The sequence below is a fragment of the Coturnix japonica genome, chromosome Z, assembly GCF_054131305.1.
Source record: "Coturnix japonica strain WE chromosome Z, WE-NBRP24, whole genome shotgun sequence".
Lineage (NCBI taxonomy): Eukaryota > Metazoa > Chordata > Aves > Galliformes > Phasianidae > Coturnix > Coturnix japonica.
This window is the reverse complement of record NC_140702.1, coordinates 8,079,635-8,104,437: the sequence shown is the minus strand read 5'-3', so window position 1 is coordinate 8,104,437 and position 24,803 is coordinate 8,079,635. Positions and strand designations below refer to the sequence as shown.

The following is a 24,803-nucleotide window of genomic DNA, read 5'->3' as shown; positions in this document are numbered from 1 at the left end:
TAGCAAGTAGTGTCTTTCAAGCCCTGGAGCACCTTTCAAGACTATTCTAAATAAATCATGCAAGCATAAATTTTAAATAATGAAAGCTCTAATCAAAGTCCTCCAGTGGACTGCAGCCAAAGACTAACAAATCAATATTCCTGAGTTTGCATTTCAGTTTGAAATACTTATTTTTCCCATTGTAACAATTTTCTCATGCACAGACTGAATGGCAATCACCTCCAAACTACGTATAATGTTATGTATTCGGTTACATATAAAGCTGTTCAGATGTGGTGCACACCAATAATGAATGCAAGAAAGTTTAGTTTCAATATGAAATCAACTTCCTCAAGCACATATTCTTTCTTCTTTTTTTAAAGAGCCACTTTGGCTCTTAAGAGTAGAAGGGAAGAAAATTCACATAAATACTACTACAGTCTCTCTGCTTCATAATGTATTAAACAGCATGCCTCACAGACCAGACGGAAGAATATTACATATTATATTATAAAATGAAAGCCGTTTGTCTATGACATGACTTTTACCTTCTTCTGATCTTACATCCATCTGACTGGATTCCTCAGTATTTGTCTCAGGAGAATGATGTTCAAAATTCTTTTTAAGCTGCTGCAAAAATACTTCCATGGATAAGGTAAAATGAAGTTCTTTATTGTTCAGCCAGTGCACAACAAAGGGTCCACTCTTTTCTTCGTTTTCACCAAGACTCAGAGATGTGATAGAAGGGAGCAGAGGAATATCTAACATGAAAGATAGTACAAACTTTATTCAAAACAAAGCAGTTTGGACAAAAAAATATTTTTGAGGAACTGTTTTCAAGTAGGAACACAATCATGAAAAAAAAAAAAAGGAGTAAATGTGTTGCCACTGGTCACACCTTTCAATCAACATCACCCTTCGGTATCACACCGTTTTGTTGCTATCCATTAGGGATTTTATACGGGATGTTTCTTTAGTATGACCCTATCAGCAATACAGTATGGCAGTGAGTATCAGGTTTATGGGGCAAGGTTCTAACAGCAACAGGCTGTAGGGATTGAAAGGTCAAGACCTGCCCCAAGTTAGTTAAGAGCCAGCTCCAGTTGCCTCAAAAGGGACCCACTCCTGGCCAGGGCTGAGCCATGAGCAGGGCTGATTGTGTTTTCTTTAGAGCAGGTTTAAGAAAGGGAAAAAAACTGCTGCACAGCAGCAGCTAGGAAAAAAGGTGTGATAAATGTGAAACAGCCCTGCAGGCACCAAGGTCCCCATTCCCCTGCACTGCGCAAGAGAAGAACAAACATAAAGGTAGAGCTCAGGGGAGGCGGGATGTGTTTTTAGTTTGTTTTTAGCTCTTATTGCCCTAGTTTTATTACTAGGCAATAAATTACATTAGTCTCCCTTATGCTTAGCCTGTTTTGCTCGTAATGGTAATTGGCAAATGATCTCCCAGTCCTTACTTCAACATGAGTTTATTTATTTTTTCTTAGTATCTTCTCCTCCAGTCCTTCTGATCCAGGGGGAAAGGAGGGCTGGTTTGAAAGTGGCATGATGCTGGGCTAGCTGCTCAGTGGTGTTAAACTAGCACACCCTGCAACTGCTTTTTGCTATTACAGCTTAGTACAAACCAAATAATTTGAGCACAATTTTCAGTGTTAACTCCAGAATTGAGGCTGCAGGAGGTTCACAAGGTTATCAAGGATCACATGTATCACAGTTTACACTAGCAAGAACTAACAGAGCGACCAATATTCTCTGTTACATTATCATACAAGGCCAGGACTTCTCATTCCTACAGATTCACTTTTCTTCTTTTATAATGCTATATGATGCCACTAGGTGAAAAACAAACCAGTAATCACTGAGTAAGCGGCAGAAGCAAGTATCAGACTGCTGCAAAGTTACATCATCTAAGCTTGTCAAGAAAGTTGCTAGGTAAATTACTGTAATTTACTAAAACGAGCCACAAAGCAATATGCTAAGAGCTTAACCTCCATTTAATTCCCACCAGGGAGCCTTCAAAGATATTCTGCTTCTAGTCCTTACTTATGAACTAGTACTTCAAATACGTACCCCAGGAGACAAAATATTTTCAATGACAATACTGTTCCTTCACTAGTAATGGCTCTACTTATTTATGCTGTAATGTAAGAAAATAAAAACAGGGCACACAAATAGAAGAAAGGACCAACATGACTGTGTGCAATTTTGCAGTTGGTAAAGGACAGGGAGAGGAAACAAAGAAAGAGAATGCTAAAGAAATTTGGTCTGCGCACCTTAAGAAAGAAAACAGAAAGAAAAAGTATTGCCAGTCATGAATACAGCATAATGCTTAAACTCAAAGCAGAACCAGTGTTCCTCTACTTGAAAACTTCAGTTACTCAGTTCTTGAACTAAAAACTTTTTGTGCATTTTCTTGAGGATTAACAGCTTCTAACTGGTTCTCAGTTCTGGGTTCTTAGCAAATTTCTACTTGCTCTACAAATGACACTTTTTTAAAAGAAAAAAAGCTTATAAAGTCTTTGGATTCAGTAACTGTCTGGATATACCTAAAAATAACTCTAAAGCTAAAAATAAATAAATAAAACATCTAAAAATAAATACTGCTTACTCCTTCTACTGAATTCACTGGGACCTTCACTGAGTCAAGAAATGGGATGACAAGAATCACATGAAGTTCAGCAAAAAAGTGCAGAGCTCTGCACCTAGAAAGGCACAAGGACATGCTAAAGACCATACAGCTGGAAAGCACCTTGGTAGAAAAGGACTTGGAGGTTCTGGTAAATATCAAGCTGAACACAAGTAAGCAACATTCAGATCCTAAATGGGTACGCAAAGGCAGTATTTTTATATTTCAGAATGGACAAAGAGCTATGAAGACAAATAGTAGTTACTAACAAGGTACTGAAAACAAGCCCTACCAACATAATGCTTGAGTAGTAGAGAATATTAAAGTTTATGGAACACAAGATAAAAGTGTGTTTTGTTTGGTTCAGATAAAGAATGTAAGCATAAAGATAACTGTTATGTCAAACACTTCATATTAGATAATCATTTTAAGAAGTTTGGAATATTTTGTTTCATCACTGTGCAGCCTGCAATACACTTCATACATACAGTGCAATTACCATTAAATCTGCACCTCCTGTCACAAATACTGTACCTCAGACCAGTTACACGGAAAGAAATGAAAGCCATGATTACTGAGAGGAAATTCCTTCAAAGTGTTTCATTACTGTTGATGTAAGCTCTGCTAGTTGTTCAAAGAAACCAATATCCTAGACATTTTGCGTTAGCAGAGAAATACTGTACAAAGCAGAGCAAATTATGATTATGCTAACAAAACATGCCTAAGAGCAAATTGCAGTTATCCTGCAGCAATCACTTCACACAATTCCTACCTGTTGCTGGATTGATGCTGGCAGCAATATGGAAGTGACAGAGTGCATTTGCATGAGGAGCAATGTTCCTGTGAACTTCATGAGGATCTTGCTGATGTGGAGAGCATCCAGTATGTGCAACAACAGCACCTGACCTCCTTCTTCCTCGCCGAAAGTGCCTCAGGTTTAACTGCATGAAGAATAAGGAGTCATTTTTAATTCCTTTCAAAAAGAAAAGGCAGATTTCATCTGTAAGTGACTTCCCAGACATCAGTGCATTACACATATTTTTTAAGTTTAAAAGTTACTTTAAAACATTGGCTGAGTTTCTCACAAAAATTACAATGTTCTGATTCCATCTGCAGCAGAACAGTATCTTTGTGTTCATATTCACTTATAAAGACACACAGATACTGTGACTTAATTACTGTTTCATATTTCAGTGTGTGGACAGTGCTTCCGCAGGTTTTACACTTAACCAAAAGATACCTTCATTTTCATAAACATACAATGTGCTCACTGAAGATTAGGAACAAAAAGAAAAGAAAATATGAATCATCTTGTTTCAGAGAGGCTGGGAAAAACTACATTAGTGCTTTGCATTTCATTATATATGTACTTCCGCTCCCACAAGAAAAGCCCTATTATTTTTAAGGTTCACTCCCATATTCAGTTATATGGAAAGATTATGGAATAGACAGGGCTTCAAACAAGAGTCGCAGAGCACAGTAGCTGCCCCTTGTCACATCACAGTCAGATCCAGTGCTCCAGAAGGAACCCGCTGCTGCCAGAGCTGAGCCAAAAGTGACACTGGTTATGTGTTTGGGGAGGGCAAATTAAAGGAAGTGAAAAACTGCTGCACAACAGCAGAAAGGAGAAAGTAGTAACAACATGTACAGAAGCAGCTTTGCAGGCACCAAAGTGAGCGCAGGAGGGCAAGAGATGCTGCAGGCAGGGAAGAGAAACTCCCTGCAGCCCAGCACTGCCCCATGCTGGAGCAGGCTGTGTCCCTGCAGTCTGTGGGCACCATGCAGAGCAGTTCTTCACCTGCAGCCACCGACGAACTCCCAGTGCAGCAGTGGATATAGTCTGAAAGAGGCCACAGCTCATGGAGAGCCCCTGTAGAAGCAGGACTTAGACTGTAGATGAAGTCCATGCAGATGTAGGCCATAGGAAAGAGCCTGCATTCAAGGTACTAAGTACAATCCCATCTAAAATTGTGTGCACATGTGTTTAAACTCCAAGTTCACTTTCACTTCTTACCTCTAATGCATTTTGCATTCGTTCCTTACTTGAAGTATTTCTCTTGAAACTATTTGTGAAGTTCACTGCTTCAGTCCAATTGTTATGTCCTCCACCATACAACAGACTATCACTTGGTAACAAAGTCTCTGCCCAGAGACGACAAACGTTATCCTTACAGCAAGTCAGGAGTACATTGCAGACAGCACCACTAATGAAAGAAAATTTAAGTTGTGAAAACACCACTCACAATCAACACAGCATGAAACCAAAATAACAGTCCCAAAGAGTTTCTACTATCAGCTTCAAAATCATACAAAGTAGTGTAAATGTTTGGGAAGTAAAAACCTAAAAAGACATTACATTCTCGATCATCCCAGGAACAGAGGTGAGGCTCATTAACCTGTAGTTCCCTGGGTCTTTTCTTCCTGTCCTAAAAATGGAGGAGATGTTTTCCTTTCTCCAGTCACCAGGAACTTCCCTATCTGAAAAGTTGTGGCTTGGTGAATGGCTTGGTTACTACATCAGCCAGTTCCCTCATCACCCCAGGATTCATGTCCCCTGGCCTATAGACTGATGCACATTCAGCCTCATGAGAAAGGCTCTGATTTGCTCCACACTGACAGCATGAGGATTTTGCTCACCCAATCCCTGCTTAGAGATTTAGGCATCTGAGAAGCAAGGAAAGTGAAGTGAAGTGAAGTGAAGACTGAGGCAGAGAACTTGCTAAATAATGGTAATGACTTTATGAAATGTCTTCAATTTAAAGGCTGGTATACAAAAGACAGTAGAAACTTGCCAACACACACAGACATGCAGAATTCAAAATGTACTGACAGGAATAACAGATACATAAAATTATGTTTGCAGGATACGAAATTACAGATATTACTTCAGTTTGAGAATGCATTTAAGGCAATGCAAACAAAAAGCTGTAAAGAATGTTTTTTTTCTTGTGAGTGATTACTTTATATCTAGTCCAACACCTAAGACAATCAGAAACTCAGTTTCATTATCCACGCTTCCTTCTCACCCATATACCCTCAAGAACTTCAGTGTGAAGCAATAATTTAAATGTATACAAGGCTGTCAAACTCCACTGCAAGCCAAAGAGTACAAATTTTACAACATGTGTGACTGTCATCAACACTACACCTGTGAATACATATGCCACTCTCTATCTCTCCCCCCCAGAAAAAGTCTGTCTAATCTATGAAAGGTGGTGAAAATACATTTCAATACAACTAAGATAATGTGGCAGAACAGTGGATTTAAATGAGCTTTCACAGTAAACAGAAGTAGCTTCCTGCACTTCTACAGAACAGTTTAGTGCACAGTATGGAAAACTTTGTTTTAAGTTCTCAGAGAATTTTCGTTTTAGTTTTAGCTTGGGTTCTTCTGGACAATTTGCAAACCTGGCTTGTTAGAACTACTCACCGTGGCATGAATTTGCTTGTCTTCCTCCATGAAAATGAATTTACTGATCGAGGATGGGCCAAGTAAACAAATGAAAAATCAACTTCTTGTGCTTGTTTTCCTGGACTTGCACTTGGTGATGTTACAGACGATCGCCAGTTGTCTGTATTGTACCACACTTTCACAAGACAATCATCCTGGGAGAGAGCAGGGTAAGACAATACATATTTTGGATAAGAACATGATGTATCAGCAGAACTCCATACTTTTAAACTCAGCACCTTGGTTTTCAATTTTTCTTCCAAGTAAAATACTCAAGTGAGCCCAGTAAATAGAACTTGATCTACACTTGATTTGTAGTTGCAGAGATCCCTTTGGTCTGTCTTACCATTAGTAACTCAAATTTAATTCTGCTCATTCTTATTAGCTATCAGTGTTTTGCAATAAATCTATACAAAACTCTACTGTTATTCAAAGTACAACATACTTTGGCAAAAGAACTTGTCAGCTTTTATTGCTTTGGGCTCTGTGACACTTCAGCCAGGTTTTCCACCTATCTTAAAAACAACACAGTCCCCATTAAACTTGCACACCAGCATTTTGCTTGTTTAACATTATTCCACAGTCTCTACTAGGATATTTAGTTGACAGAATAAACTTGGTGCCTATTTGTATTTAATAACACGTGGGAATTTTATATGATTAATCTACTGACTGTGATTATGGGAATACATATTACAATACCTTACCCATTCTGAGTCAGTATCAAGCTGTATTTTAAAATATGACACAGAAAATATTTATTAACCCCAATCCTGTCTTGGGAAATTATCCTTCCCCGGATTGTCAATATTCATGAAAAAACATTTTGGTTTAAAAACAATCAAACAAAAAACAGCTAGAAAATTTTTACCTTTCCAGCAGTAGCAAAAAACTCCCCATCTGGTGAGAATTTCATTAAACAAACTTGAGAGGCAGTACTATGAAATAACAAGAATTAAAAATAGCAAGTTACGTTTCACGAACTTCTTCAGAACTCTAAACAGCTTTTTGCTTTGAATTCATGAAAGCAATTCAATTTTTGTATGAAATCATGTACTGTACTGTGTAGAACTATTTAAGGTTTAAGAAAGTTCAGAAGGAAGAGAAACATTAATACAATGAGTGGTTGTAGTCATACAGAAAAAACACAGAGCAAACAATGCAGCTGAGAACAACCACATCTGTCTGATATTTCAAATGATTGTGACTTAAAAACCGTTCCTAATGGATTACACATGTGTGTTCTGCCCTAGATACATCCTGTTTTCACTTCACAAACATCTGGATTTCAAGCTCATTTCTTCCACTCCACGCTATCTTTCAAGTTCTCTGGGAGACAAAAAAAAACCCCACACTTAATTTTTCCTTATTTTCTTTTATAACTTTTCCTTTATAACTTTTCAGTTATACCATAAAGTACTTAAGAAGTATTTTAAATAGCTTTTACATTCACAATCAAAAAGGTAAAAGATGCCACATTGAAAAAAATAATAATAAAATAAAAAAAAAAAAATATATATATATATATATAAGCCTACTGAAATGGCCCATTTTTCTGCTTTTAATGGAAAATACGTACAAGTGTACTTTATGAGTTTTCAAGTCCTGGTCTATCACCTGTATGACTAGCTTATTTACAGGAAGAAGGCACACAAGAATTTTATTGTGTAGTGCAAGTACAGTCTATATATTTTAAGCTTGAAATTCTTAGACAAAACGATTTTTAAGGCCTAACCTAAGAGAGATTAAGTTAGACACCAAGTTAATAAAAGCACAATTAAGTGCGTGTGTATTAACAACAGCAAATCCATTACAAAATTTATGAATCAAAGCAAGGCAATTGTCAACTCTGTTTCAGCAACGTGTTCCTACCAGAGCCAACACTAAGACACTTGGGAATGCCTTTTCTAGACACTGAAAATAATCCTGGGAGGGAACAGTATTGCAAAGTCAGTATCCTGACAACTTCCCATTTATTCTTTATCTAATTCAACTACATATGTTGGAAGACATTCAGACACAAAAGCTGAACAGACAGTACAAGTTCTGCTGACCCTTTCTGGGGCCTGTTAATCTCAAATATACAAAACCCTGCTCTTTATACTCCATGAATGAGTGCAGAGGTAGGAAGTAAACACTTCTGCAAGGTTTGAGGCGCACGCATGAGAACTTGCTACTAAAGGGAAATGAGAGTAACAGTATTGCATGTTACCAACTACAAGTAACATATACTCAGATTCTAAAACCATGGGTGTGACATTCGATCTGTATTTTCATTTCTCTCATTAGGCTATGAGATGATGTCACAAGGGTATCTCAATTATCTAACAAAGTCTTGATTTATTTTAGAAAGTTCATCATATTCAAAGGAAAATCTTTCAGCTGAATTAACTTGGGATTCTGCACACATTGGTGCAAGAGAGTACAGGGAAAAAAAAACAATTCAGAAGTTAAAAAAGGGCTTTCCCAGGTGCATCTAGGAAACCACCATGAATATCCAGTACTTTATGAGGAAAAAGTACAGGTTAAGTCCTGCCAGTCAACCAGTTATGGAGACCTATTTAAGAAAACTGACATATGGGACACTATTCCCAAGAAAACAGTACACTTGATATCTTAGAAGAGTCCCCTGTGGTGAGAGGAACCAAACTAACAAAATGAAGTACTGAGGTAAAACTCTTCTGACTGTGCAAATCCACAGACACAAAGACTATAATGACCAACTAACATCAGCACCCAAAGAACATCCAGAGACGTGGTAAAAACAAAAGCATCCATCCTTTCATATCTATATCTAAGAATACCGAAAATGCAAAATGTGGGAAAACAATCTATGGAGGAAAGAAAGTTGCGGTCAGTAGGATAGAGAAGGAATTTTATCTAAATTGGTCCTGCAAGTATAATATCTTTCAAATAAGCAGAGTTCACCATATTTACTGTACAAGGAACAAAGTCTGCTGATAGTCACAATGACAGCCTTTACATTCTAATAGTGCTTGATAAAACTGAAGAACTGTTAAAGAACACAAACTACATAAAAAACAGTTACAGCTAAACTGGTAGTAATGAACAATTGTTACGTACTGAATGCAAAAATGATTCTAGAATCATGTTTGAATAGTGTTTATAAACAGCAGTATACAGGATGATTTCACTAAACAAACCAGCAAAGGAAAAGGAACTGTTTTTAAAACAGTTTCTTACTTGCATTGCCAGATACACCTCCATTCTCCAACATCTGTTCTGTCAGTGCTGTCATTGTCAGATGAGCTCTCCAAAGGAACATTGGACCAAAGCTGAAGACAACTGGAACCAGTCAAAAGGCGTGTGCCTAAAACAAATAATTATAACAAAACAAATAGAAAAAAAAATAGAAAAAAATACAGATTGAAGAGACAGTGCAAAACAAAATATGCCATATATTAACTTCCATATTAATTAAAGAAATCACAAGTAACCAGCAAAGTTACATAATAGTGCACTTTCATACATTCCACAGCATTGATAGATTGAGTTAATCTTGCAAGGCAGCTTCTACTATCCTTTCTCCTGAGAGAAAATAATTTGAGCTGCAAATTTGCAAAGCAATCACTTCTAAAAGACAAGTAGTTTCTTATTCACAATAATACTTATTAATTTAGCCCTTATTTCAAACATTATATACTGCTGAGGGTAGAATAATCAGATAATACCATACAGATACTGTTTTGGCCCTTCTCTAACAAGGAGGGACACTTTCCACCAACTGCAGATTTCATCTCATTTTTGATGTTCTCTATCATGGTAGAACAAAATGAGTATTTTCCATGTTTCCAAAGAATAGTAAAATTTTACTAAGAAATATTTGAGATAGCAAATGATTTAAGTGCTTTTTAATATTCTATTCTTACCTGTGGGATCCCACGTTAAATTATGTGCTATACCATCCAGTAAGATTTGAGCATTCTTCTGCCACTGATAATGCAACTGCTGAAACATTAAATATTCACAAACTTCAGCATGAAAATACTTTCTTTCCCTTGCATTCTGTAATAAAAATATCATACCTTCACTGCACTCTCCAACTTCTATGAGGAGTATGCATAAAAATAAATTACTACTCACTTGTAACTTGAAAAAAATCTCAGCTTGGAAAAGTTTTAGTACACTGCACCATCATTAGAATCTGAGTTTTTCAAAGGGAAAGTTTGACTTCAGGAAAATAAAAATCAAAAAGTGAAATGCAATAAATGCACCTCATATTTTATATCCACTGTATTGCTGAAGGATTTCAGTAAGTTCAGGGGGTTTTCTACTTCCCCCGCATCCCCCCACCCAGAAAATCTGAAGATAGTTGACTATTTCTTTGGGGGTTTAGTTTGTTTTTCAATCATTCCTTCTTTCCCTGGGACAACTGGAGGATTAGATTCATTATTTCACAGACAATTTTAAACTAATCATCCTGCACTTCAAAAATACCAGACCCATCTCTACAGAAGTTATTCAAACGAGGAATATGCACTTCCATAAACTGTAGTTAAAATACCAATTATAAAACACCTCAGCACAGAAGGGCTACAGAAGGTGGTTCAAAAAGGAATCTGTATGACAATGGACATACTCTTTGGAGTGCAATGACGTGCTTGTCTTGTTAGATTCTGGAATTTTCACGATACTAATTATAGACTTAGATATATGTAACATGAAGTATTACAGTATAACCTGTTTTTACTAAAACTATTTCAAATAACATGCCTCTGCTCTCCTACTACCATTTTCACTTCCCACAGATCACTGCATCACCCAATTTAGACAAACAAAAGCAAATTTGGCTTTAAAGCAAACCCGAGAAATGAGTCAAGCTTTACAATTGAGTAACTGAAATTAAGGAGCAATGAATTACTTACGTTATGATGTCTGCTGCTCTGCTTCAAGAGACTAACTGGCTCAAAGATACAAACCACATTTCCATACGAAGCTGCAATCTAAAGCAAATTGCATATATATATAAACACATGCATAAAAAAAACAAGCTGTAAAATAAACAAGACTAAAATACGGAATTCTGTTTCTCACTTCAAGATAATATATCTACACCCCTTAGGTAACATGAAAAAAAAGACATTTAACAAAATTATGAAGCAGGTGTTGGTAACATTAACAATACAATCTTTGAGTTACACACTAGTCCTAATGAACCACTTGACAACACAGACTCATGCATTTTTGTTCTTGTTCTTCTATTTCTTTTTTAATTAGATTTATGAGGGATGCTCTGCAAGTAAGGCCTCTTGCTTGGAGCAACCAACCCACTATCAATACGCTTCCCATAGTTAATATGTAAGGAGTCTGCCACCTTCACAGTCTGAAAAATAGACACACCATCAGTTCGGACTGCATTCATAGATCTCCCTAGCACTTTCATGTGCTACATTAACAAAATGTTAATTTTGAAAATACGAGCCACAAAAGTCAAACATCCTACACAAAAGAACATGAAATCTGGACAGTTACTAAATGCTAGCATAAAATTATTCCAGAAAGTTGCAGTGTAGGTAGCATTGTTATTTCAAAATCTCATTTTCCCAGGGGTATCAGCCATCTCAAATCTGAATTAGACAAAATGAGAAGTCAAAGCATCTAAATAAAGGCAAGTTTAAGTGACTTTGTTACAAAGACTGATAATAACTATATGTCCCTGTCTCTAAATTAGAGTGACACGGGTTTCAAAGTATAGACTATTTGGTAGGTAAGGATTTGGCTGGAGTGTGCAGAGATGCCTGGTCAACAGCTCAAGGACAGGAGACCAGTGATGAGTGGTGTTGAGTGGTGTTACTCAGGGACCTGTATCAGGATTAGTACTATTTAACACTTTGTCAGAGACAGAGACTTTGAGATGGAATTTGCACTCAGCAAATTTTCAGATGACACTTAACTGAGTAGCACAGGTGATAAGACAGAATGCCGTCCCAAGGGGATCTGGACATGCTCAAGTAATGAGCTCACATTAACCTAATGAGGTTCAACAAGGCCAAGTGTCCTGCATGGTGGGATCAAGAAAATCCCAAATATTAGTGAATGAATGGGAAATGACCCTGCAAGTAAGCATGTGGAGGTGGTGGGTGAAAAGCTGGACATGAGCAGGCAGACAACATCTGCATCCCAAAATTCAAACTATATTCTGGGATAGATATAAGAGATATAAGATATATATATAGGTTCACAGAGATGGTCAGAGGGCTGGAGCATCTCTTCTACGAAGAATGGCTGAAGCAATTGGGCTTCAGTATGCAGAAAGGAAGGCTCCAAGCTTTTCAATACTCAGAGGTGGCTTGTAAAAAGAGATGGAGTGTTCTTTTGTTGCTGTTTTATTTTTTAAACTAGGAACTACATGTATAAATGGAACAAGGATGACAGTTTTAAACTAAAAGAGAGTAGATTCAGATTAAACTTTAGGAATACAATTTTTACTACGAGGGCTGTGAAACTTTTGAACAAGTTGCTCAGAGAGGTTATGGTTGCTCTCTCCTTAGAAGTGTTCAAGGTCAGTCTGGATGTGGCTTTAAGCATGGTGGTATAGCAACAGGGGGCTAGAAAAAGATAATCTTTAAAGCTCTCTTAGAAAGCAAACCATTCTACAATCCTAACTGAAAGGCCTCATGCTAAAATCCTTGAAAGACAACATCGTTTAAAACTACTCTAAAACACAGAGATTTACAGAAATTACAAGTTTGCAGAGATAATGCTGACAACGGACAACTTCAAATTGCAGGTGAAAACAAGAAAACTCCACACACGTAAGGAACTGAAACAATTCGGTAATATTTTGAAGTGCAAAAATAAAATGTTCTCCATTTCTCTCTCTCTCTCCACATCTCCCAGTCCAAAATAACCCAGAGAAGAAAAATTAACCTAACACAGTGAATGCCTCTCGTACCAAGTTCACTCTTAATATTCATTTGTAAAACAAATGGAGAAAAAAAATTAAAAACAAAACAAAAAAAAAAGTTAAGTTGAAATCCTAGGGCTTTATACAGCAACAAATACCATTTTGCAAAACTAGGCTCTCTAGGCTACCCAACAGTTTCCCAAGTACATAAATAATGACATTCACACAACAGAACACAGGCTAAAATTGGACTAGTTCTCCCTCATACTTTTTTTCTATAAGCAACATTAAAGGTAGGCAGGGTCACTTTGTAAACATTATGATTTCACCATCATCCAGAAAAATGTAAAGAGTGTAAATGTCTTCATGTCAGAGTGTAAGAGTTACAAAGAGTGTAAATGTCACTATGCCTAAGTCATACAAATTTTAAACTAAAACTGTAGATCCAGTTTTAAAAGAAGCCCTCTGTGTTAAAGTGAATACAGCTAAATAAATTTTTATGTAAGCTAGCATCAGCCTGACCCATAAATGCCAACAATAATTTCATCAGTTACAAAACACATAAATAAACCTTTCCTTACACCCAAGATTAATATCTGCCATCTCAAAATCATTCAAAGTACCTCACATTTTTTATTCCAGTAATTTCATCCTAAATCTCAACACATATGTCTATACATAAATCATACAGATTAGATTTTTTTCTTTTCCCTAATTTTTTTTCCAAATGCAGATAGATATTCTGTCTACCACTGTAACACTGGCTTTTAAAACAAACATTCGCATGCCAAATGTTACCCCTGGAAGTTTCATAAGGTTCTGCAGCAATATTGACACTTTCATTTGTCCTCACTGAACAGCATGTCTCTGAAAGGTATAAAGGAGTTTTGTGTGCTGAAGAGCATCCTAAATTACTACAATAATTGCTCAGAAGGAAACCAGACTTGTATTATATTCTTAAGTCCTTTTATTGGTCAGAGGTAGAGAAGATTTACTTAGCTGTAAGAAAAAGGTTACAGCCATTCTTGCATCAATGTTCAGGAATGAAGCACCTGCCTCTAGGGCAACAACACTGCCTGCCCTCACCTTTGTCCAAACCAGGAACTGAACTGGTCTCACTGTAATAACGTAGAAACATCAGCATGTAAACTAAATCAAAATTATAATTAGTATCTATTTTTTTCTTTAACATTAGTAAAACACGGTGCTAAATAACTTAAATCTCATCTATTTACTAGCAGCGCTGTTCCCAGCTAAGACGCCTAAAAAAAAACATCAAATATTTCAAATGATCTGAAGCCAGTGCTACCTTCTTGTGCACTGTCAGATATTTACAAAAGTCACACTGTGTGATTTTTTTTCCCCATGCATTAATTAAAGTTCTGGTCTTAATTCTCATATTAATTAGAAGAGAGGTTTGTAGCTTACACTGGGTGGAAGAAGAACAAGTACAATACTCCGAATAAACTGTTCATTACCAAGTTGTTTGCAACCAAAGGAAAAAAGGTTCAGTGGCTTAAAATAATACTGACTTCCTTGTAAAAGCCATTTTCATGCAAATCTTTATAGAGGAAATGCATAATCCATCGGGGAAATTAGAAATTATCATACATTCTTTCCCCCCACCCCACAATCTCAATCAGTGAGAACTGTAGTTTATTCCCAAAAGTAGAGTAGGAAGAAAGACGACAGTGGCAATAATCTACTCAGTGCTTCAAAGCCAAAGAAGAGGTTGATCAAACACAAACTACTAAGCTGTTGCTTCTTCAAAGTATCTTCCCAATCCATTAGCCATTCAGTAAATTAGAATTAGATTTAGAGGGCAAAAACAGGAAAATCTGAACTCATTACTTTCATAACTTGCTAACAATCCCTTTACAAACTAACTCTATCATTCAGATGGAGAATGATGCAGATTCTTCAGAGTCCTACTGTCTGTAGATGATGCTCGACAGCAGTTTAGAGAAAAACTAAAAAGGTGCATAATTCATAAACTACAGGTTATCAATAGATGCTTTCAAGACAGGTTCAAAATTACAGCCAAACTAATCTGCATTATTTGCATTCTCTTCCTTCCTATAGATCTTAAGGATCAAAGAGTAATCTGCAGGTCAGTGGATGAGAAATCTGTGTCGGTATTGATGTAGCAGTAAGAAGAAAAGAACCTCTGCAGGAGCAAACTGGAAATACAATGACCTGTCCATCCAGAACTTCCTAGTGAGCTCAAACAACAGTTTTTTGTTTGTTTGTTTTTCACAGTGGAGAAACACAGCATTCTTTATAGCTTAAGACTACCAAAGGCAGAGAGGAGAACACTTCCACATTTTCATCAATGTTCCCGCACTACCCTTACAAGAATTATCACTCAAATATTAAAACATAGGAATAGAGTGGCTATGGATCATCTAGATGGTCATTCACAGATTTCACGTGTAAACACAAAACAGTTTTCATGCAGAGATCTCACCTGAGGAAGAACACACCAGAATCTAACCAAAGCTGTCAGCAACTTAAAAGCTCACATGTGCAAGACACTGATATTATCACCTTATAATACTAAAAAACGGAAAATTCTGTCCGTAAACAACTCTATTTTAAGCCTTTATTAATTACTTGAATGATATACTGTTTATGTTTTATGATATAGAAATTATTTTTGTAGTAAACTAACCTATCTGCCGCTCATCACTGACATGCCTAAGTCTGGCAATGACTAAACCCAGAGTAAATAAACTACTTTTGCTCCCACCTTACAAATACTTTGGTAATTTTACTTTTTTCCTTTACGCATCTTCCTGTGTAGCCCCACCTTAGCTTCTCCAAATTCATTGCTATGCTTATTATTTCCTATTTGCTATGTTGCTAACCAAAAATAAACAGATAAAGCAATCAGCCATTTTCACCTTCAATCTAGCATATATGTTTTAACTTGAAAGCATCCATACTCTAAGTTCTCAACATAGACATGTCCAACCCACACACTGCACGTGGTCCAGCCCAGCCCACACTGCAGCCCATCCCCTGCAATCATGGTAGCAGCTCCTTCCTGCTGATGAGCTTGGCCCAGCCCCAGGCATGCTCCCATCACTCAACAACTACCAACAAACCACAAAACCAGGACACAGAAAGGTCACAGTAAAGTGCTAACTCAAGTTATAGTAAATAATTTTTGTACACTTTGATACGCTGTCTAAACACAGTTCTGTGAACAGTGAAAAACATACACTCTTGCTTTTCACTCTGTTAAAGGATTTAAGATGGCTGAAAAGTTATTCATTTTGGGGCATATTTGCAAATGCATTTTCAGTCAATGTAAATATATTACATGCAAATTTTCAAATTGAATGTGAAGAGTTCATAGATATTTAATTCAAAACTTTCATTATGCTTCCTTACCAGACTTTTGTAGCACCTTTATCAGATAAACTTATCCCCAGTCTTGCAATAATGCCTTAACCATATTATTGCTTCCTGGCAGTATGTACACAAGCAAACAACCGTTTTCAAGTATGAAATCAAAGATCTCCGATGAACACCTTGGGAACTCACTAAGAATTACAACCACTTCCATCAAAACAGACTAAGTTTCTGCTTATATTTATTAACTACGTTATATGTCTTATATGTGGCCCAAGACAATTCATCCTCACTCAGTGTGGCCCATGCAAGACTAGAGGTTGGACACCCATGACTTAACATGACATTCCAAGATTATTATTAGAAGCACCACATACCTTTCCCTGTTGCATTGAACAGTCCACACATCCCACTTGAATGTTTCCATGTTTTGCTCCTGGGATTATCTGTAATCTTTCAAAGTCAGTTCCTAATACAACGATATCGCATCCTGATGCATATGCCTAAAAACAAAACAAAAACAAATCAGAACAAAAATAAACACAAAAAACTCACAAAAAGCAGAATCTGAGAATTAGGTAAAGCTATAGACACTTAAAGCATACCAGTGAAATGGCATTGCCTGTGTATTCTATCTACGCACAACTCACAGACATTTACAAAGATCAAATGGGTGTCTACAATTTCAATCAAGCAACAGAAGATGCTTCGAAGTCCACCACAACACACCTTGTGATGAAAAAGAAGTTCAAGACAGAAGAGATAAAATGGAGTTACAAAAAAGTCTATGAGGTCTATGAGGTCAAAAAGATTCAAGAAGAAAACACAAGAATTGCAGATGGGAGTCTGCAGAACACTGATATTAAGGATCAACCCTTAGAACCAGCCCCACTAGTTCTAGCACATGTAATGGAAAAGTCTCTTGACTTGAAAAAAATTAATGCAGAAAAATGTAACATTATACTTGCAAATTCAGAACATGATTGTCATGTTTTCAGGTGTTTCTGGTTGAAGAACACTTTTGGCCAAACCTCCTCTAGGATATCTCACTATTTCATATATTAAAACAAATGAAGAAAAAAAAAATTCAGTGTAAAGCTAGTTTCCCTGACAGTATGTTCAGTGATGTTTCACAAAAACAATCTTACTCTGTAAAATGATCATCATCCTCTACCAGTATTCATTTTTCCAATCTGCTGACCACCAAGCCAGACTTAAAATGACTTGATAGCTGAAAGTACTGCCTAAAATACTTCTTCAGGATAAATATATGCATTAACTATTAAACATCCTACCCCTTCCTCTCCTGTCTCCTCTTCACCTGGAAGGAGTTTCTAGTGCCATTGTTCCTCCAGTCAAAACAAGATCACTTATTACAAATGTGTATACTGAACTGCAAATTCTGATTTAAAACTCATTTCAAAAGAGACTTAATACTTATTTTCTATACAAATGTTGAAGTTATTTTCACATCACAATGAGACATTAAACTTTCAACCTATTCCTCAAAGAACATTTATTTCTTTTGTCAGTAACTATCCCACTTGCTGACTCATTAATTAAATTCATAGCCTACTTGGCAGAGGTTACTCAGAAGTACAATATATAAATATTTTCCCGAAGTCATAGTGTTGAATTTACTGCTTTGCATCAAGGCAATTTTAAGAAACTACAAGTCTCACTGAAGAGAAAACACAGCTTTATTAGAAATGCTTTCAGAAGAATGAAGTGCCAAATACTGCACGAAGCCCTCCACCTCTTCTGTTTGACCTTCTAGGCCTCATCAGCACTTGACAGCCTTAACAGTCATCCCCAGATGGTTCTCTCCCTTCCACACCAACAAACAAGCCTGAGATCATGCAGGATTACAATATTCCCACCAAGGTGAATAAGAAAAAGCATAAAGAGTAAAACAAACCACTAGCAGCAATTCTGGACTCTGTAAACTAAGCATTTTAACTGGATCAAGAGCTCCACCAGTTTTTACATAGCAGAAAAAGAAACAATTCCGAGTACACTTGGATATTGCACTGGAAGAACTATGAAGAAACTCTCAAACACCAGAGTCTTTCAGAACTCATATTTTCATCAATGTTTCCATCATAAACAAGGGCTTAAAATACTGTAAGAACTCCTGTTCCAACAAGAAACTACAAATGCACTCAGGAATCCAAGCTATGGCTGGAGTAAAACAAATGTCTTTCTAGGATCTTCATTCTCTGAAAACAAGCAAACAACAACAACAACAAACCTACAGTCGTTCTATCCTTACATTTTGGTCATTCTTCACATTACCCAATAAAAAAAAATTACATCTCAGAAAGAAAGAATCACTCCTACACATGTCTATTCAGACATCTCAGACCACACTTGGTCACCCTGACTTCCCAATCCCTAGCAAACATCTCTTCACTCAGTACAGCCCAGGCAAGCCAACAGGTGGGACACCCACAATTCAGGAAGTTAACTTCTGATGTTTAGTTAAAGTTAACCCACAGGAAAAACACCATTTCAAGGACAAAAGGCACAGCATACAGAAGGGAAAGCTAAGTAACATTCAACAGAAAAACACGTTGGAATAGGTAACTAAGCTGTCTGCTCAATGTAACTGCAACAGTCTCTCTCTCCTCCCCTTGCCTAACAACCTAGTCCTGTGATATGTCCTGCTAACCAGATACTTCAGCAGAGGAGACTGACTTAAGCTGTCCATTGCTGCTGCCCCCATGCTGTTCTTTGCTCAAGCAGTCCCTGTGAAATTATTCACACAAGCATTTACCGGAGCCCACACTCCAGCCCAGATGGTGGCTTCTAAGCAGTAGCATTCAAAATAAGAGCACCAAACTAACTTCTGGACTAGTTTTATACTTTGTTTATATATTCACCGCAGAAAACTGCACAAGGTATTTCAGCACTGTGTAACGAATGGAAGTCAGTGCTCAGTAGTAATGGTTACATCCTGTACTCCAAATAGTCTCACATACAACAAAAATGAGTACTGTCAATTACTCAACTTCCATTCAACTTTTTACAGCAGGCCTTATCCACAATAGTTTGCATTCTGTTTTCTACAGGACAAGAAGCAGCTACAAAAAAGATGACTTTACGCTATGAGACAAGGAGATGCTGTTTACATTACCATGTTGTTGTAATATTTATTAAACAACACACTGTTCTTCTGCTATACAAATAACCAAGGTAGAACTAGTTTAAGCTGGGGGAAGATGGCCTTCACTACCTGGCGACACAGCAAAACAAGCCTGAAATTAGGAAGTGAAATATGTTTTGGGACTTCATTTTACATGTGGGAAGACTTTCTTTACCAGAGATTGTAGTAGTAAGACAAGGGAAATTCTTCACTAAGAGGCTGGTCAAGGGCTGGCACAGGCTGCACAGGTAAGCTGTGGATGTCCCAATCCTGGAGGTGTTCAAGGACAGGATGGATGGGAGCTTGGGTGATCTGATCTAGCGGCCAGCAAACCTGCTGGCTTATATATTCATATAGGTATAAGGAACAAGCAAACATATATGGGTTGATGATGCAAACTATGAAGACAGTGCAGAACTCTGCTGGGCCTAACATGATGCAAAGCTCCCAGATGAAGCAGATCAGTGGATGGCACGTAGCAGGACAGAGGTGCTCTCTGGAAATGGTCTCTCCTCAGCTCCTAGACTGGAAGCTTACCAAACTGCAATCACCTTTCCTTTTGTTTCTTCTGTGCTGCCAATTGAGCTACTGTATCTGAGGAAACTCACAGGGCTCCTCAGGGCCACTTTTAACATCAGAGGATCTCAAGGGTGGTTACGCCTCATAATGCACGAAAAGAACCAAGTTCTTCTGCTGGGCTGAATGCAAATACAACACAATCTGTTTGCCAGGGCTGAATACTACTCACAGAAAGCCTTCAGTTGGAAGGGATCTTAAACATCTTAAACTCCTCACACATGAGACATAAACTGGCTTAGGTGGGAAAAGCGTGTTTCCCTTTCCTCCTTTTTTATTAATGTTTTATGATACAGCAAAAGAGCACTCAATTTTCCTGTTTCACATTCTGACAGTTAAGCCTTTTGTTCCCCCACCCAAAAAAAATATATTTTACTTGTTTATCTTTCTGAACAATCTAGTGAATTTAATATAATGCTATCAAATAAATGACAACTTAAAAAAATATATAAGAAAAAAGAATAAAGAAAGCCAACAAAAAAGCAACAAGACAAGGTATTTCTGCTGGCAGCTTTAAATCTGAGGAAGAGAAATCCATTAATAACCTTCTGAAGAAAAGGGGAAAACCAAGTCAAGATCAGTGTGTGTACAGGAAACACAGCCACTGTATTGATGTCAAAACAGCTCTTGTGAACAAGAGACCTTACAGCAGCCAGTGAAAGCTGGACTCTCTGATCACTTCTTTCGCCCCAGACAGAGATTTATTACTCTTTTGACCTCATTTATGTTGCACTGACACTTTCTGAAGGAGCAGACAGTGCTCTTCAGTGAAAGCTTCACCTTTCTCCCTCAAAAAACAATTATGTCAAAATGGGAAGCTTCCTGTGTCCGTATTTTACTAGCACATCAATGGTGAAGTAAAACAAACTTTGGCTTCTAACTAAATCATTCCCCAAATGGGTCTTTTACATTTCTGGATATCTGAAACCATACAGTTTGGTACTCTGGGAAAGCAAAGTGACAACGGCTTCCATTTAACAAGTCTCCCAACTTCAGTACGTGTCCTCTAGTGACAGCTGAGGGCTTTCGGAAGCAAAGGCATAACCAGGCAAGGCCAAAGTTGCACAACCCCGCTCTCAGAACAGCAGTGAATGGGAGCACCAGGATGAAAGGACTAGGACTGACAGAAGGTTTCACCCAACGTTTGCTCTGCACGGCGCGGCCCTGCACTCAGAGGTGATCTCGAAGCCGTCAGGCCGAGCTCCGGGCTCGGCTCCGGCACCGCGGGGCCCTCGTTTATATAACGGGCCGCCCCGCCGCCTCCATCTTCCCGCTCACGGCCCCAAGCACGGCAAGTTACGGACGCACCCCCCCGGTTCCCCGCAGGCCCCGCCGCGTTCAGCCCAGAGCAGGCAGCGACCTGACGCAGCTCCTTTCCGATCTGCCGGGCCCCGGCGGGGAACTCACCGTGAACGGCTGGTCGTGCAAGCTCCCCACGGAGAAGCAGTTATCCCCGGGGTTCACGGCCCCCGTCAGCACCTGGTGCAGGTTCATAACGACACTCAGGCACCCGGCGCTGCCGGGGGCCGCCGCAGCAGCCCGGGCGTCCCTCCTCCTGCGGGCGGTGGAGGCAGTGGCACATGCCGCGGGGCGGAGCCTCCACACCCCGGCACCGGCCCGCCCTCCTCACGCAGCGCCTCTCGCGGGAGCTCCTACTAAGCGCCGCTCTCGGCCCTGCGCCTGCGTACTGTTATTTCTCCTCACAGAGTGTTGAGGTGGTGGCACAGGTGCCTTATCCTTGTTGTGTTGATGAATATGATTTAGCTGGGAAGTATTGGTAATGGTTGGACTAGATGATCTTCTAGGTCTTTCCCAACCTTGATAATTCTGTGATCCCTTGAGGTGTGTTCAAGGTCAGGTTGGAAGGGACCTTAGAGATCATTGAGTTCAACCCCCAATAAGGACTCTGTAGTCCAGGAAACAACTGTTCCGCCTCATATACTCTTTGAGTTTTGTTCTTTCTTGCCCTTGATCTTTCTGCAAGGTATTGCTGGGCTGTGGATGCCTGAAGCGAGGCTGTGACCTCGGTGAGGTCAAGAAGAAAAGTGCTGGCTAGGATCCCAGAGGTCTAAGGTTCACCCTATGTACCCAAGTGGGAATAATGAAGCATGCTCGATTCTCTTCTTGGCTTTCATGGCTTTATAGCAATGTAAACAAGTGAAAACACTGCATGGCATCTTGGGAAAACATAAAATGCATAAATACATAAAAATAGGCATTTGTTAGCGTTGTCCTAAACAGCCAACCACTTCATGAAACCTTCCTTTGGAAACAGCTTCATTTTTCTATTTCCTCAGTACCCTGCCTTTTATATCCCTAGCCTTCAGGTTGCAGTGACATTTGCTTTTTATTTTTTGTTCTGTTTTCATCTGGCGAAAGGTATTTTGTAACAGTTCACGTTGTCACTTCTCTTAACATTTGCAGCGCACTGCCTCCTGTTCTGATATAACCTTTACTTGATGAAGAAGATACGCACTGACTGGTATCCTTTCGTAGAAGGTACGAGTGAAGATATTTTGATTTATTCATCCTTTATTTGGCACTTGGCTTCCATTTTACAAGCTTAAAGTAGCTGTTTCCAAGGTGAAATCCATTATTAGATCCTTCAGGCTTGCCAATTAACACTTGACAATTACAAGCCTTTAAAATTTCCATTCATATTGTGAGTTTTGCCTTCCTTTCACAGGCTGAAATTAAAGCAGCTTTTGAAGAATATTACAGAGAGGCTACTGGTTAATACATTTTCCACCTGCTCTTTGTTTATTTATAAAATAGGCTGTGAACACCAGTGATTTAGAAAATGGAAATTTGGCTGTGTTTGGTTTGTTGGTTGGCTGGTTTTGCATCTTTTACAGGAGCCTTTAAAGCTTGGTTTGCTCCTCCCAGCTTGCCTTTACTGGGGAATAGAATCACTAACACTGGAAAAGACCTCTAAGATCATCCAGTCCAACCAATGCTGAATTTGTGTGCACTATGTGACTTGATATTCACAGGATTATGCATTATGCAGTGCTGTTTACCAGAACGTATTTGTCCTATTAATGTAAACTCTAAGTTATTCAACAAGTCTATTATTTCCATTATTTTTCTCTGAGATACAGCAGATTTAAGGTCAAGCTGAAAACATCAGATTTATTTCTTTGCTTGTTGTGGAACAAGCCATTTATATAAGCTGTTTCCCACTCAGGCGCATCCTCCACCTCTTCACTTGCGTCTGCTTCATCAGGTAGTCTCACTTTTTGTTTTTACGCCAGCAGTGTTAGTGGTAAACAAGGAAAGCTCAGGAGTTGTTTACTTGTTTTTCTGCTTGCTACATTTCATTAAGGGAGCCTTGTTCCTACCCTCAGGCATCCCAATGCACATCTACAGTGTGTCTGTTCAGTTAAGGACTTTGTAAACATTATCTTTTGTCTCCCAAATTAGAGAAGAACAATCTGATCAAGAAGAGTCGATCTTTGCATTCCTTCCACCATACAAACCCTGTCTATTGGTAGTTCTATGAAACATAAAAACAAGGAGCTCAGACTATTTGGACTTCAAAATTTAAGCCTAGTGTTAAATTCATGGCTGACTGCTACATACTAAGTGGAAAATAACATTATAGTTACTGAATTTAGTGGAACTAATGTAGTTCCACTCATGCCTGGAACACTTAAGAGGTTTGAAAAGATCTATTAAAATTGTTGTTTTTCTTGTTACTTGATCATTTGTATGTCATCCGGATTTCTTTAACTGGCGATAAAAAGTTTATGTTTCTATGAGAGAAAATGGCATTAACCATACTCTATTTTGTCAATAACAAATTGAACAATTCTCTAACACAATTCTGGGCAGGATCTAAAATTTACATGTGCATACTTTTAGATACAGTGGTATTTCTGGAGGAGGGCCAGAGAAATGATCCCAAGAATGGAACATGTCTCATACGAGAACAGACTGAGAGAGCTTGGGCTGTGTAGCATGGAGAGGAGAAGGCTGCTAGAGTCCTGAGGGCGGCCTGTCATTATCTAAAGAGGAACTATGAGGAAGGAGGGAACAGACTCTTTAGCCCCTTATGATAAGACAAAGGGAAATGGTTTCAAGCTAAAAGATAGGAGCTTTAGGTTGGATATAAGTAAGAAGGATTTTACAATGAGAGTGGTGAAACACTGGCACAGGCTGCTGAGAGATGTGGTTTATTCCCCATTCCTGGAGAGTTTAAAGGCCAGGTTGGATGGTACTCTGAGCACCTGATGGAGCTCATTGTAGGGGAGTTGGACTAGATGACCTTTAATGTTCCCTTCCACCTCAAATGATTCTATGATTCTAGGATAAGGTCGTCTCTCAATATGAAATTCAGTCTGTTTTGCAGCTGAAGATGATAACTTTTCAACTAGATTAATAACGAAAGTGCAATTTCCTTATTTTATTTTTGCTGTGACTGTAAATACTCAGTGTTTGTTTGTTTTATTTTTCATTTTTAATGAAGACTGTGACTTTCCTGAAACAGCATGTGGTTTTGTGTTGTAAACTGTTTAATCTGCCCAAGAGCAATACTGCTTTCTCATGACTCTTCCCCCAGCACATACTGTACACTCCACCTCAATGGGCTGATTTTATTTACTGCTGAGTCAATATTTACCACTCTGCTATTGCCTGCAGCAGTTTTAATCCCTGTCTGAACAACTGAATGGGACCAAGAGCTTTTTAAAGCATGTGGGCCTTTATCCTGTCATATTCAATGAGTTTCTAGTGAACGTTAAGAGGGAGCAACACCCCAAAGGGCTGGAATGAAAGTGATTACAAGTGCCACGTGTAGCAG

At 38.4% G+C, this 24,803-nt stretch overlaps 1 protein-coding gene across 8 annotated transcripts in view; it reads right to left on the bottom strand.

Annotated features, from left to right (window-relative positions):
* DMXL1 (Dmx like 1) overlaps positions 1-21,626 on the bottom strand; it is a 64,026-nt gene extending 42,400 nt beyond the window's left edge. For 6 of the 8 annotated variants that reach the window (XR_014939658.1, XR_014939659.1, XM_085529609.1 and 3 more), the window contains exons 1-10: positions 21,410-21,614; positions 16,659-16,784; positions 10,943-11,020; positions 9,947-10,025; positions 9,261-9,387; positions 6,928-6,994; positions 6,036-6,211; positions 4,620-4,809; positions 3,378-3,546; positions 528-740 (exon numbers count right to left, since the gene is read on the bottom strand). Coding sequence is in view for 6 of the 8 variants with exons in the window: in XM_085529609.1 (XP_085385735.1) it covers positions 528-740; positions 3,378-3,546; positions 4,620-4,809; positions 6,036-6,211; positions 6,928-6,994; positions 9,261-9,387; positions 9,947-10,025; positions 10,943-11,020; positions 16,659-16,784; positions 21,410-21,496 (1,312 nt within the window). In the remaining 2 variants the exon portion in view is untranslated. Of the gene's footprint in view, positions 1-527; positions 741-3,377; positions 3,547-4,619; positions 4,810-6,035; positions 6,212-6,927; positions 6,995-9,260; positions 9,388-9,946; positions 10,026-10,942; positions 11,021-16,658; positions 16,785-21,409 lie in introns of all 8 variants that reach the window. The other 2 variants (XM_085529613.1, XM_085529608.1) reach the window with 2 other exon arrangements.
* Positions 21,627-24,803: the final 3,177 nt, after the last annotated feature.